At 39.6% G+C, this 16279-nt stretch overlaps 1 protein-coding gene across 6 annotated transcripts in view; it reads left to right on the top strand.

Moving 5' to 3' along the window:
• Window positions 1-16279, top strand: part of STX18 (syntaxin 18) — a 120588-nt gene that overhangs the window by 31409 nt on the left and 72900 nt on the right. For 4 of the 6 annotated variants that reach the window (XM_050947898.1, XM_050947896.1, XM_050947897.1 and 1 more), the window contains exon 2: window positions 10320-10387. The exons of 1 other annotated variant lie outside the window; for it this stretch is intronic. In XM_050947898.1, coding sequence (XP_050803855.1) covers window positions 10320-10387 — 68 coding nt within the window. Of the gene's footprint in view, window positions 1-1901; window positions 1973-10319; window positions 10388-16279 lie in introns of all 6 variants that reach the window. One more of the 6 variants, XM_050947900.1, reaches the window with a different exon arrangement.

The following is a 16279-nucleotide window of genomic DNA, read 5'->3' as shown; positions in this document are numbered from 1 at the left end:
AATAAAACTTGTTTGTAACATTTATTTCTGTCATAGGGGAAATATTGTTATAGGACAAACATCTGTGATATAATATGTACATTACATTATTAATAAGGTAATTCTGAATTATGTTCTACCTTTAGACTTTCCCTATGGGTTGTTGTTGTAGTTGTAACCCATTTGCTGATGTAAAGCAGAAACCAAACAAGGTAACAATTTTCATGAGATTAGAGGTAGCCAGGCTGACTGTCTCCTGGCTTTCTGCTACCCCATTTAAGCGCAGGGCCACCCTTGTCTCATTGTTTAGTTATTACTTGCTCTTTTGGGTTTCAGATTACAAGAGCAATTGATCTGTATAACCTATTTTAGGAACTTCAACATTGCAGCGGAAACCTAAACCAAATGTATATCCGTAAGAAACAAATCATCTGAAAACTAGGCAGTTGTCATTTTGATATAATGTACTTTTTTCAGGAAATTCATATAGGACAGCACCATGTGATGGACTAGAAATAATCAGCCATCAAAAACTACTAGAATGGTGTGAAGCCAGTATTCTTTCAACCAGGAAATTCAGAATTGAAGCTGAACATTTGGGTTTAATCTTCATCATATGCCCTATACCTAGGAATTGCAGCATATATAGTATGTTATATTGGATATTGACCTCAGGTTCCTGAAATATATAGCTAGAAGTCCTGGAAATGAGTTTGAGAGTCAGCCCCAAATCTCAGCTTTTAAATTGTAAATTTGTGTATTATATGTGCATTTCCTGAAGTGCCTCATAGTAGAGCTTCTGTCTGCTCATCTTAAACCTCCCTTCTTAACTTTCCTACCTTACAAGGTGCCAGTGTCTGAACCAAGGGATCCTGCAGAGTCCACATGCACCTTTTGTATGCTTTTCACCACACAGCTGAAAAGGCTTTGTACTCAGATACACTTCAGCATTTCTGAGCTGCTCATTTCATCAGCTTAAAAAAAAATCTCCATGCAAAATGTACAGGTTGTGTTTAGTCCTCGATCCTGCAAAGACTTACACATGTGGACGGGGCGTGCGCAGGGATTTAAATATGACTACTTTGGGGGGAGGGCACTTTAAACACCGCCCCCACAATGTCTCTGGGCTCTACTGCCTCTCCCACCCCACTGGTTCTTGCTGCCTCCCTGGGGACCCCAGTGCCTCTCCCTGCCCCCATTGTCCCGGGCTCCAAACACTTACTGGAGGCTGTGAGCAAGGAAGGGGGCTTAGTAGGCTTGCCAATTTTGATTGGACATATTCCTGGAGATTTCGTCTCATGATATAAGCTTTAATTAAAAATTCATCTTTAATTTCTTGAGACTCCATGAAAATCCTGGAGAGCTGGCAACCCTAGGGTACAGCTGGCTTCCTGGGCCCCCTCTTGCAGAACTTTGCTGTCAGCTAAGCTTCCCTGCTCTGGGCGCCATCTAGTGGGGCTTAGCCTTTTCCAGGCTTGTCTCCAGCTGCACTCAGCCTCACTTCCACCCTGGAAGAAGGGGGAAGGGGAAAGGGGGTCAGGGAGGGAACTCCAGGGCGGGGGACAGGGCAGAAGCTGCAGATGGTGGCGGAGATGATTATTGGGTGGCCTGCCTCCCCCCCCCTGCACATGCCCCTGCAAGCAGAATCAGTGGGGCTATCATGCTTAATCACGTGTGTAACTTTTGGGCAGGATCTGGGCATTAGGGCTTTGAACCTTTGGAAGTGGCACTCGATGAAATCAATATCCGTTCTCACTGGAAGACTTTTCAGTGAGAGCTATTTAGCTACACCAAATGTCCCATAGTTATAACTGTTCCTGCTGTTTAGCAGTTTTTTTAAAATGAAATAAAATACAATTTTTTTTTAATTATGGAAAAAGTTCATTGGTTTAACTCCCCTTGTACTCTTACATTTTGAATAGGTTTTGCTCCAAATTCCAAGAAAAATTCACCGTTGAATAGAGGCCAGACTTGGAAAATTTCAGCCAACAAGGTGAAAGTTTTAGAAGATTAGATTACAGGGTTTTATAATGGAAGCACGTATGCAACCGTAATTCTCCTACTTCTACAGAGGCTGTAGCTTTTCATTGAGTCATGCAGTGTCTGTATATCTTCTGACTGCTTTTTGAAAGTCACAGGTCCTTCTAAAATATGTTCTGTTGACAGACAACGGGCGTGTTTGAATTAAAAAAAATTTCACTGTAGAAAACAAAATAATAACAAAGTTTTAGAAATATAACATTTTCTTTTCTAAAAAACCTTACATTGTTTGCTTACTTAGCAAGAGGGGTAGTGGTAAATGCAAAGAAGCTTCTATGGATCTTTTTACATAGGAACTATTGGGTGCTCAAAACCATTGAAAATCAAGACTGTTGTTTAGGTATCTAAATATGGAGCTAGGAGCTTAACTTTTAGGATTTCTTTATTAAAAATAAAACAAAAAAAAACAAAAAAACACCTTGGCTTTAGATTTTAACTTCTGTCCATAATAGGGTGATCAGACAGCAAGTGTGAAAAATTGGGACAGAGGGTGGGGGGTAATAGGAGCCTATATAAGAAAAAGACCCAAAAGTCGGGACTGTCCCTATAAAATCAGGACATCTGGTCACCCTAGTCCATAATCAGCGTTGATACTGCTGTCAGTTACGTTGAAAAGCGGTTCATGTTACATATATGTTACAGAAAACTTATGTAAAAGCTGTTCTGTAGTGCATCACTGTAAGGTATTTTTAAGTTTTTTTGTTTTTTGTTTTTGTTTTTTTTACAAACTGCATCTCAAAAAGCTTTAAAGTTAACATACAGTTATAAAGTTTAACAAACTTTTCAACTTTATATGGCAGGAAATAGTGTTTTATTGTTCAGATGGAAGTGTAAACTTGACAAAATGCTACATTTGTTCAGTGAAAATAATTATTCAGTACTGCAGAATTTTCTCTACAATATGTCATGGAAATATTCAATCACTTTAATCGTAAAAAATGCTGCTGCTTCTTGCAGTGTTAAATTTATGCAAATTGGAGCCTACAGTTTCATGAGTGATTGTTGCAAGTAGAACAGAAATCTTGTATATATTGCTGAGATATGAAAATGACACAAGTCAGGTTGTTTAAGCCTGATATATATGTGTCTTTTGAAAGTGTTTCTTAGCAAATGTTCTTCTGTTTATATCTTTTTTCATTTATTAAAAGTATCCAACTTTGAAAAATACAAAAATAAAAATCATGTACCACTGCTGTTCAAATATAAATAAAGTTGTGCATGCCACCTGTGATAGCAGGTGGCAACCGTTCACAGCTTTATTTCTGTTGGACTTGCACTAAATGCAACATTTGTTCTCATTTTTAATAACTAGATTCATTATTTTTTAAAACTAAATACATGTGCATTCAAGATGCTGTCTGAAGATACAACTTTTAAAGTACATACAGCTTGGGACCGAAAGTATAAAAAAAGTCATATTAAAACTGCAAATGTGAATGTACTGTACAGAGAATCTTTGATACTGGTATGACACTGAAACTTTCTGTTGCCATCTAGTGGATGATGTATGTATCACATTACTGTATTTTCACTTAACTCTTGTCTAGAGAATCAAGACTCAATTGTTTTCTCTCTAATAGGATTACACTAGAGAATTTTTAAATATTACTGTGATTTGGGTGCTTAGTTTTGTGGTGCTTTAAGATTAGACTGGGTTGAAATTTGTGTTACAAGTTCTCATCAGAAGTTATTTTTCTTTGTAGATATTAGAAATGCTTAATCATATTCTATTTGTGTATTTGATTTTTTTTTTAAATCTAGCCCCAACCATAGCAGGATAAAAAATTTAAATTTAAATTTAAATTTAAAAATGTAATTTACAAGGTGCGAGCCTGCTGCAGAATTTTATTACTCTAGTACCCTCCTTAAATTGTTGATTTGATAATGTCCTATATGTTTGGTAATGACTGATTTAGAGACTTCCTCTCTCAAGTAATAGTGCAGTAAGTACACAGCTGATAGAGGAGGTAGCATCTTCAGTGAGGGGCCCTCAACTCTGTAACTCTGTTGCCCCCTGATTGGTCCAACGGGGCCTACATTTGTTGAATGCCATGACTAACTTCCTAGATATTTCCTGAAGGGCAGGACAAGATTAAGTCATTGGCACTACATTTTCACGTCTAGGGCTACAGTTTCTAGAGTCTTGTGATGCTGGAATCTGGGCTTTCATTTAAAAAAAAATAGTTTCTTAGTCCTAAGAATGGCAAAGAAAAGCTTGAAAATGTGACATTAGTGTAACTGGTGTAGTAATGTCTCTCTGGCCATGTCTACAGTACAGGGACTAGTGCAGTATAGCTATGGCATCATAGTTGTGCCGGCATATCTGTGTAACGTAGATGCAGCCTACAGCTATGTAAAGGGTTTTTACGTTGCTGTAGGAACACCACTTCCCGAGTGATGGCAGCTGACTGGATGAAAGCATACTTTCGTCGACCTACCTGTGTCTACCCCAGGGGTGGGATCGTCATAGTTGCTCTCATAAGTGTGGATTTTTCAACCCCTGGAGCTCCTTAGGTATGTTGTCCTAATCTTTAAGTGTAGACCAGGCCTGAATCTACTGTCAGCGAGAAACACTAACTCTCAGAGGTGTAAATTATTTTGTGTATCTCTGTGAGGGGTTAACTACACCTGTAATTAGTGGGGGTCCCACCACTGATGCTACAATAGGGGAGTCTCTGTGTAGCAAGGAGGATAAGGGTGCAGTGGATCCAGCCCACCTACCTAAGCTGATGCATCCCATTCCCAGCAGCTGGGATATGTACTATGGGAATCCCTCCCTCTCCCCCCCAGCTGCCACTCCCTACCTCTCTAGTGGGTGAAGAAGGGTCCTACTGCTATTCCTCTGGGAATAGCAGTGTGTGGATGAACAAATTATAGTGAATATTAAGTAGGCTGAAGGGGAGTGGACTTATAGAGTTTTTCTGTGGAATTCTTTGTGATATAAAATAAGCACAGTACATAAAGCATTGGCTAGGTGTTTGAAAAATTTAAGTAAAATGTCTAGTCCCCGCTAGTGAAACTTTTTCTTTTCACAGTGACCTGTCTGGGTCAACGTAAGCCTATGGCAATGACAAGCTGAACAAATGTCAATAGAACACAGCGGAGTCAAGTGAGAAAAGACAAAAAGAAATGGCATCAGTGCAAGGCCACAGAGGATGCCATTAGGATTTAAGGGGGAAAAACTCTTTTCTGGTGCAAGTCCTGGGAGATAAAAGCCTAGTGTGAGTGGAGGCATAATGATATCAGTCTGAGTCCAGATTCATGGAAATAATGTTACAAATGGAGGAGAGGCAAAGTAATGTCAATGCAATTAAAAATATGAGATGAGAATTTCAACACAGACAGAATACTTTGCATGCAAATAGCTGAAATACTTCTATTACTACAGCTTTCTTGCATGTCATGTAGACTTCTGTTTATGTGAACCATTCCTAACTAAAGTTTGGAAAGACACTTTCATCACACAGTAGTGTTGGCCAATGAGAGAGATTTATATATTTGTGCTAATCTGCCCCTTTTTGGCTTTACTGTTTATTTTTACATGTTAATTTAAATGTGAAATATGTCACCACTTTACATTTCTACTCTTTGTTTTCTGAAATAATTTATTGCTGCCTATTCAATAATGTTTTTCTGTGCAGACACCATATAGAAATACTAATTTGGGAATATATTTTGTTTATATATGTCATATCACATGGAGTAGGAGGCAAGGAAAAGAGATGCATTCAGAAAACAAATTCAAATAAAGATGAGAAGAAAACCACCTGAAAATCCCACACATTTGTAAAAGAGTTTGCCTGGTTCCCCTTTGGCCCCTATTCTCCAAGTTACTACTCCAGGTTACTTCTCCTTTTACAACTCATTTTAATAATAAACAGTGTGAAGTCAGTAGCAAAAATTCCCTTTGACTTCAGTGGGGCCAGAATTTTGCCCTCTGTTTACTACATGGACAGCCTTAGAAATTAAACCAGGGAAAATTCTTATCTGATATCATGAATTGTAAGAAAGGGCAATTGGAGAAGGAAGCGGATAGAGAGCGTAATTCAAAAAAAATAAAATAAAAATGCATGTTTTTGTGTGTTGTGAGGTACAAATAAATTACTTACAAAATTATACAAATAAGCAAGCCGTCTTCCTAAACTCATGGCAGCCTGGTCTCTCTAAAGTATGTTCATATCTGATCCGTGTCTTTGTCCTCTGCCTCTATTGTCTTCCATCCACAATCATTGCAAAGGCCATCTAACGGATGTAACTCTTAGGTCTCTGCTGGACATGTCCATACCAGCATAGCCTAGCCTCTCTCAACTTGTTTTCAATTGCAGCAACCCTCGTTAAGCGCCTCACAACCATTTCATTTCCTACTGTTTGACCATCTCAACATCTTCTTTTCCTGGTGGAGCATACTGGTTCAGTTTCTTGTGACTGGCCAGATCTCTGTTCTGTACATTAGATTGTGGTCAATTGCAGTTTTATACACTCAACCTTTCTATTGGTATCTTTTTATCAAAGAGAATTGGGGTCGGCTACCACCATTTGTTCCAAAAGCTTTAATACAGTGCCAGGCATCAGTCAAGAGGGCCACATTATCAGCAACCATTGATCCTAGGTATTTAAATTATTTCAGTTGTCTAAGCTCTCTGCCTGTAATGTTATTTTGGTGAGTCCACCTCTGTTAGTTATTATAGCCTCAGTCTAAGTCAGGCCTGCTTAAAACTGTGTTGCCACTGTTCAGAGTTGGTTTGCACAGTCTCTCAATCTTCCTTACATATCAGTAGGTCATCATTAAACAACAGATTTCAAGGTAGCTCTTCATATAGTCTCACTTATCGCCTCCAGGACAGCCGCAAATAAAAAAGGGCTTGATACTGACCCCTGGTGTAGTACAACATTTACTAGAAATTCTCTGCTGTACACCCATTTGGTTTTGGTTACAGTAGTCACTCCATCACACACATCCTGGATAAGATGGACATATCCTTCTGGCACACACCTCTGTTGCAAACTCCACCAAAGTTTGTGGTGGATTATATGCCTTCTCCAAGTCTACCAAGATCATGTCCAAGTGCTGTCTGTTTTCTCTGACCTTCTCCATGAGGATTCACAGAGCAAACATGGCATCAATTGTATTCCTTCCCAGCGTAAGTCCTTACTAACACTTACAAATTTCAACTGTTTCATGCAGGCACTTTTCAATAATCTCCCATATTTTCATAGCATGTGATGTCAGCTTAATTATCACTCAGTTAACACACAGCATATTATCTCTTATTTTTATTTTTAAAAATGGGCACCATAAAGCTTTTACCCCATTCATCCAGTATTTTCTCTCTCTTAATATCATTGAATGGACTTGTAAAATACTTGACGCCTTCTGTTCCCAGGGACTTCAGTGCATCCACCGGTACTTCATCTAATGCCACTGCCTTTCCCCCTTTTCATTTTTCTTAGAGGAGAAAAAGGTTGTAGAGGCACTATGTAATCTGTCACACTCCTTCCTAAGGTTCTCCTTATTGATCACTCAAAATAATCGCCCCAGACTTTGATTGATTCACCATTGTTTGCAATATATCATGTTCATTTTTAATATAAGCAAACTCGTTCACATCCTTTTTCGTTTTCGCTCTTACTTTAGAAAGTTTGTAGATGCCTTTTTCTCCCTCATATCTGCCTGGTCAGTTATTTAGCTCATCACAGGCCAATTTTTAGCTTTCACAACTTTTTGCCTCCATACATGCCATTTTATCACTGCTTACACCCACTGGCCTGACATATTTTTTAAAAGCTACCTTTTTCTTCTCAACAGATTCTTTAACTTAAAGAATCCACCTCTATGTGTCCCTTTGTATTCTTTGCAACATTACTTTAATCACTCCTAGGGCTTCATGTGCCATTTCCAGCAATATTGTTTTTAGTTTGTTCCAGTTATTTTCAGATCCCTGTGTGTAGTCAGGAAATCTACACATTACTACTTGTTTAAAGATTTTTTTCGTTCTCATCTTTGTTTCCACCACTTAGACCTTTCCGGTGTTCAGGAATTCAGATGTTTCAGAATGCAGAAAAGTAAGAAGTCCATAAGAAGAATTCCGTGCTGATTCACAGTGCCCTCATCGGGTATTACCTTACAGTTCTTCTGGTTGAAAAGAGATCAATGTGAGACGCTGGCATAAGTCAGACGAGGGAAAACCATTTCATAACAATGTGTTTGTAATCACCATGTCCAGTACCGGACAAGTCTGTAGGACATCTTGAGGTTTCTGGTTCCTGTGCTATGTCCTCATGGACTGTTTCATAACCAGCCTGTTTTAGTGTGTGCATTTACCTCTGCTCTGAAAATTATCTTCTCGTTGGGTGATATGTTTCTGATAAGGCACAACAACTCATCAAAAAAACTCCTCTTTTACCTTTTGATCTTCTCCTATCTGTGATGCATACCCACTAACTGTATGGAGAGTTACCTCTTCTCAGCTCCCTTTAATACTTATCAGTTGGTCTGATCTTCTGATAAGTTCTGTTGCTTGTTTCTGTATGGTTTCATCCAGAATAACTCCAACACCATTTCAGGAGGCTGAGCTCCCTGAATAGTAGGTTCTGTAACTCTCTGCCAGCATCTGAACTTTGCAACCTTTCTTTGTCTCTTATACACATGCCATGTTTACTGTTGTCCTCTTTAAGACTGCATAAAGCTCCAAGCTTCTTCCAGTCAGCATTTCTACATTCCAACTCGCAAATTTCAGCTTACTCACTCCCTTTAACTTTAGCAGCCCTTAGCCAATTACAACAGCTAAGCAAGGCTGTTGCACTTTGCTTGCAGGGAACATCCTAACTCTGAGGTACACTTGTCACAGACATCAGCGCTCATGAGCATATCTAATGGACAAGCTTTACAGGTTTGCTGTCCAACCCTGATAGCCTTGGAACTTTGACATCAGAGTTTCCCTTCTAAGAGAGCTGCCTAGAGAAACTACTGGAGCCTATCTGCTCCAACAGAATTTATTTTAAGGTGGTCTTTATTCACCTTGACATCCTCCTCATTGGGCATTTTTTTAGAGGTAGCCATGCCACCAGCTACTCCATCATGCAGTGGTGTTTATTTTCAATCAAATGTCGTAATTCCATATTTGTGACAGCATAATTTGCTGTACTCGGTAAAATTCCTAGCACATTTTTGTACACTGAATAATTAATATTTTTTTTAACATACCTCAGAGATTTTTGGTTTCTCCTTTGAAAACTTCCTTTGTTCTACATAGTCATTGTATTTGTGTACTTTTTTAAGATACTGAACCATATTTGAGGCTCAGTAAGGGAATCACATTGGGGATCTCCCTCCTTGGGCTAACTAAGGCTGTATTTCTGAGGCGTCTTCCTTTATCTATGCTAAATTGCATCTTGTATGATACCAGCGTCTTTAAACCCAGGCTTAGAAGTTGTTAAAAGGTATTGAAGCCTCATAAAAGGTTGTTTATCGTTCCATTTAAATGATCTTTTGAAGAGTATAAAGATAATATAGAGGAAAATGTATGGACTAATGACAGGAGGAGTTGAGGTGGGTGGAAAAACAGCTTCTCCTCTGCATGTACATGCACTCAGATATGTTCAAATTCTGCAAAGTGATTATCAAATGGTTGTGAGGAGTTACTTGATAGGCTTAACTTTTTCTAGTTGAGGTGGAACAGGGATTAGTCAGTTTGGATAATAAAGCAGTCATTGCAAAAATAGAAAGGTGGTGGAAATATTCAGATAATATTGATCAGCTTGCTTCCTTTTTTTGGTGGACGTAGGTAATATAGCTGCCATGAGGTTAGTTCTTATCACTGAAGTCAAATGTTTGGGTCAAGTTTTCTGTTTTATAAAGCATGCACATATATTTGATATTTTCTTTTTGTAAAAATATTCTTAAATGAACGTGTTTTCTAAAATGCACACTTGATCCTTGCCTGCCAACATTCAATTACATTTAGTAAATAAATTAAATTACATTTAGTGCTTTTTTCTGTTCAAGCTGGGCCCTCACTTAAACTTACCTCACTTACACTATTTTTATGCATTGGCTACATGCATAATAAAAATGAGAATCTTATTGCAAAAGAGAATCTGTATAAATAACTTAGATATCGGTGTAACCTTTTATAATTATAGTCTCAAATTACGTAATAGGTAGTAGTTTATTTTATAGGTCAAGTGCACAGGACATACTGATATTTGTACATTTAAAATGGAAGAGAAAATAGAAATACGTTAAAAATCCATTTTAGCTGATTGTGGAATTAACATTTATACTTTACTTTCCTATTTAGATTACTAATATTGGGAAACTGAAGGATTTTCTTCTGCAACATAGAAAGGATTACATTAATGCTTACAGGTAAGTGTGTATTGTGTTTAAATAGTCTCTATGTTTTAAAACTTGATTTTCAAATTTATAAAATGAGCCCATTAAAATTCTGTGAGCACACTGACATGATTTAAAACAAAATATACAGTTGGCTGACCAGTTTCATACCTGATCACATATCATTCAGGATAAGCAAGACCTGTTGCCTACTACTAAGACTACGTCTACATAGCAGCTGGGAGATATACAGGCACTAGCTGCTCAAGCTAGTGCACTAAAAAGAGCAGTGTGACCATGATAGTAGAGGTAGCAACTCAGGCTAGCTGCCTAAGTATAACATTGCCTACGATCCTAGGTACCTTCTCAGTCGGCTAATTCAAGCCACTGCCCATGCCTTCCCAGCCACACTGCTATTTTATAACACTAGTTCATGCAGAGCTAGCATGTGTACCTTGACTCGAGCTGGGAATTACACCTCCCAGTTGTGCTGTGGATATGCCTTAAATAGTCAGCGGAAAGCCTGAGCAGATAGATGGTGAATGGCATGAGATAAGGCTTTTCAAACTCTGGGAAGTGAATTCCAGAACTGAGGAACCTCATTGAGAACAGCATATTGGAGTACGACTAGCTCTGAATTTCTTTACTTTCTTACATCAAAATTTGGAGGAGTTAATTCTGGGTACTTGAACTGATGGGGAGAATATATTTGATTTTTGTGACAGTAAAAGCATCCTCACTTAAGTCAATGTAGGAAACAATTGACATTCTTGAATTTATTTGCTGCCTGAGCACCCAAGAAGCAGGTGTCTTGTCTGTTTCAATCCTCTGTCCATTTACGAAATTGGAGCTGGTAGGAAAAGCTAAGGAAAAGCACACTTGGGCTGTGTCTGCACTTTGAGATAGGGGTGTGATTCCCAGCTGGCATAGTCACACTAGAGCTGGCACGGGTTCAGGTGGTTTTGTACTTGGCATTGCTAAGTTGTGCTACTGCTGACTGTGCTACCACAGCTACACTACCATTTATACTCACTCTAGCTCTTATCAAGCTAGCATAGGTATGTCAGCATGAGCTGGGAATCAGACCTCTTACTTGTAATGTAGATGTAGCCTTACACCTACCATCCCAGCAAACTTATCACTTTCGGTTTATTGGTGGGTCACAGTCTAAGGTCTGAGGTTTTAACATTGATGCAACCTGAATTTTGGAGTTCTCAATCCAAATAATCTGTAGGAAACATTTAAAAACAGTAAAATGTAATCTTTAGGGGCACTTTTTGATACCTGTCAACCTCAGTAAGTGTACTGATATATATTTACACACCGTGAACAACATTCCACTCCGTGGAAAACTGGTATGTAGAGTGTAGAGGAAAGGTCTCCAGTTTATCAGCTCCACCACTGTGACCAGATGTTTGAAAGTTCAATTTAAAATACTTGATCATTAGTCATATTATTTAGTTTTTCTTTCTTTCTGTCATATAAAAATATGCCAATCCAGTGCCCTAGGCTCATGGCACACTCATTGTGAAGACTAGAAACAATTTGAACCAATTACCTAAATTCTCCCAGAAGCCTCAAAACTAGGATTTATTTCACCTATCTAATCATTCTTCTCTTCCTGCCTCCAGTGTACCAAAAAGTCAGAGAGAAAATGAACCTTGCAGCATAACCTGAAAATCAATACATTCAGTCTTTGGCTAATTGACAAGGGAAGTCTATTCAAGTGTGGAATACCCCAGATGGAAATTACCATACCTCCAACCTACTCACATTTTAAGATGATGAACTGTGCTGTGGTATCACATGGGGAAAAAGGCTGCCTCTGAGATTACCAGAGCCATGCCAACAGCTTAAATTTTACCTAAAAGTGAATTGGAAGCCCATGCAGATCATAGAACACCCCTTTAACAAATGGGCCATCAAATTTTGCACCAGGTGACATTTCCAAACTGTCTTAGAGTGTAGCCCTGTGTAAAGGATCATGCTAGAATTCATTCTTGAGATGATAAAAGCATATGTGGCAATGCCCATATATAAAAAAGAAGCATACTGGTCAAGCATAAATAATAAAAACTACTCATGGCTTCTGCTGCTATATAAACTTCCAGCATCAGCTGGAGAGCCATCAGGATTCCCCAGCTGGGAACTTGAGTAAAAGAATGTGAACAGACTTCCCCAGCTGAGGGCATTGATACCACTCTAGTTTCTTACGGTGTTTTTTTCCAGCCTATCAGCATAACTGTAGTTTTGAGTTGCAGCCAGTCCTATCCACTTTGATTCTGGCAGGACACTGGGTAAGCTAATCAGTTGCACCAGCCAAGCCAGATGAAATACAAATGTAGAACTGAATGTCAGCTGAATATTGAAGACCTTGAGTCCCTGATCATCCCTCTGCCTTTCCCCCAAAGGCCTCACAGATGCATGAAAGCGATGACAAGATAGAACGCCTCCCATTAGAGAATGCTAGAAGTAGATGAGCAATCATCCAGTGTTACCCTTTGGTTTCTCTTGGTAACAGATGAACAGTGCCACTCAATAATGACTCCTTCCAAGCCTGTGAGGATCTGTGGTTGTGTCAGCAATGCCATTTGATCCTATGGTGAATTGCCAAATGACTGAGTGCACTTTTCCCCCACAGATACTGGTAACAAATGTTCTGTGTGCCAAAAAACGACACTAAGCGTTTGATTTTTCAGAAGTGCTGAGCATCCACAACTGTATTCAAGCCAACAGGAGCTGAATGTGCTCTGGACTTCTGAAAATCAAGCCCATCTGTACATATCGACATACACCAAAGCCAGACAAAGAGTAACTATATCTCCAAAACAACAAACAAAACCAGTATAACGATACTTGGTATAATAAACTCATGTTTTTGTAATGTTGGTTGGAATAGTTAATAAACAACACTAGGTGGTGCTGTAAATTTAATACAAAAAGGCTGTCTTATTTTGTGAAAGTCTCACAATACGGATGGGTACAGTAACGGAATATCAGTAACTGCATTGAGGGGGAGGAAAAACTGTCATAATAATTGGGTGTATATTGACTCTTAAATTATTTGAATATTTTGGCTGCACTAACCTTTCGTACTGTATTTGGTTTACCTGTCTTGAAAGGGAGATTAAAAGTGAAGTGATGGATGGAGTGAAAAGTAGTCTAGTTTCACTTCAGAGTTTAAAAATATTGCCGTATGCTTTTTGGAAATGCTCTTTTGTAATCTCTTACAGCAGTAATCCTCAGTGTTTCTCCACAGATGTTAGCAGCAATAGAGCCTGTATTTAAAGCGGAAACCTAAAATATACAGTATTGTCAAATGTATAAAGTAGGTTGCTAAATTGCCATGAGCTCATTATGTTCATGAAAAATAATTTCCAGTAGATCTGTTTCCCATGAATACATGTCAAGGAGTAGAATAATCTGCTGTCATGACGTAAATGATAATATATCTCAGTGAAAGCATATAAAATTGTAAAAGATCTGGTGTTCTGTAACCAAAAAAATCCATCTGCTTTCATTCCTAATTTATTGGTTTTGCTTCTCCTAACAGTCATATTCTTTTAGTAATGTCTCTATGGGTGCTTCACTTCAGGTGCATATGCTCTTTTTGAGCTCTTCATTGGAGAGTTTTCCTCCAGCAGTGCCCGTTTGGCATGCACTGATGCCAGACACCAAGTCTATGTAAGGATGCGCAAGCAAACTGCCTTGAATTCCTTCTCAAGCACCTCAGCCTGAGATAGAGCCCTAGCATGCTTACCTTGAGTGAGCCTCAGCTATTTTGTATACTTGTTGCTTGTTAAGTTTTGATAGCATACCAAGTTTTTAGTAGTACTTACAGTCAGTTAATAAGTGTTAGTAGCAAGAGGATAAGTTTTGTGTTTTTTCCTTCTTTTTTCTTTGGGGAGTCATATTATTCTGGCATGGCATGCCTGGCTTGCCAGGCTTTAAACACTCTCTCTCCTGTTGAGAGGTTATACCTGTAAGCGATGGCCACTCTGAGTGTATCTGTTGTTTGGGGGAGTCCCATGTCTCCCAGAACTGCAATGTCTGCCTAACTTTCAAGCTGAGGGCAAGGAAGAACAGGGAAATAAGCTCAAATTGTTAATGATGGAACGCTCACTTTGTCCAACACACACACACACACACACACACACACATATTCAGTGCCCCTTAACGCTTTGATGCACGCTTCGGGCTCCCAAAAAAATGAGTACAGACTTTCATCTGAAGGAGACTGCTCTGAAAAAGCCCAAGTCTCCTGCGACATATATGGTCTCTGAAGCCTCAGCCTGTCGGCTTGGTACCGTTGAGTCAGTGGACTTCTTCTCCAGTACCAGCAGAACTGGAGAGCCCCAGAGCTCAAGGCCTTCAGTACCCTCTACCAGGGACAAGGAGGGCAAGCATAAGCGCTGCTGTCAGGCTCAGTCCTGTCATCGGCACCTACCCATTCAGCACTCGGTACCAAGCAAGCAATGGCACTGGACTCCATCGGCGCCTACATCAGTATGCCTGCCATCTAAAGTATTAGCTTCAGCTACTGCTTCCTCAGCTACTACATTGGTACCGGTTCCCTACTTGGTACTGCAAGAGTTTGGATACGCGAGGGACCTGTTCATAACAAGTGAGTTTGAATCCCCACACCTCATGAGTACTGAGCATCTTTTGGTAGTGAGACCTCGGTTTCCAGACTGCTGCCATCCCCGGGTACCGCAGGACTCTCCACCCTTTTCTATGGGGACTCCTCCGCTGGACGATGTTGAAGAAGATGAATGGGACTTCCAGTCGGTCGCCTCTCTTTCAGTCCAGTGTTCTCCAGTATATCCTGTCATGAACTGTCTTTGACAGTCACAAAGAAGATCATGACTGTCATTAAGAGTGATGGAACCAACACTGCATATCACCCCTACTTCCAGTATGGACTCCCACAATGCCCATACACTAAGGGGACTGCTGCAATGGCCATACTAGGATCCCTAGGCTGCTTACCGACAGCAATTCTCCAGACCAGTGGGTCTCAACCTTTTCAGACTACTTTACCCCTTTCAGGAGTCTGATTTGTGTACCTCCAAGTTTCACCTCGCTTAAAAACTACTTGCTTACAAAATCAGACACAAAAATACAGAAGTGTCACAGCACACTACTACTGAAAAATTGCCTACTTTCTCATTTTTACTATATATGTATAAGATAAATCAATTAGAATATAAATATTATATTTACATTTCAGTGTATAGTATGTAGAGCAGTATAAACAAGTAATTGTATGAAATTTTAGTTTGTACTGACTTTGCTAGTGCTTTTTATGTAGCCTGTTGTAGAACTCGGCAAATATCTAAATGAGTTGATATACACCTGGGAAGTCTTCTGCATATCCCTGATTGAAAACCAGTACTCCAGACCACTGGTACCATGCCAAACAGAGACTAATGTTGTTCAGTCCTCTCCTCTCCAACCAACCTCCCCACAGGAAGAGACATTTGAAGAGCAGGAGGCCAGGGCACATAAAGAGGCCACCCCCTCAAAAACCCATCTCATACTCTCCTTGCCCAACCAGACAAAATGGTTATGCTTCCACCACCTTCCATGGCTAACGCTTTTCAGCAATTTCAAGATCTCGTAAAGAGGGTAGCTGATACTCTTCAAATTCCAGTTGAAGAAGTCAGGGTTTCACAATACAGGCTGTTGGATATCCTACAGTCAGCAACATCGTCCAAGGTGATGTTACCCATCAACAAGGCGCTCTTGGATCCAGCTAAGACTGTGGCAAACATCTGCTACTATTCCACCAGTGTGTAAAAGGGTGGACAAAAAGTATTACATTCCCTCTAAGGACTCTGAATTCCCAACCTCCACCTAACTCCCTAGTAGTCCGTTCAGTGAATGAGGGGGCAGGCAACACTTCTGCAGGTCTACTCCATTTGA

The sequence above is a fragment of the Gopherus flavomarginatus genome, chromosome 3 (assembly GCF_025201925.1).
Source record: "Gopherus flavomarginatus isolate rGopFla2 chromosome 3, rGopFla2.mat.asm, whole genome shotgun sequence".
In the NCBI taxonomy this organism is placed as follows: domain Eukaryota; kingdom Metazoa; phylum Chordata; order Testudines; family Testudinidae; genus Gopherus; species Gopherus flavomarginatus.
The sequence above is the reverse complement of the archived record's forward strand: the minus strand, read 5'-3'. Positions and strand labels throughout refer to the sequence as shown.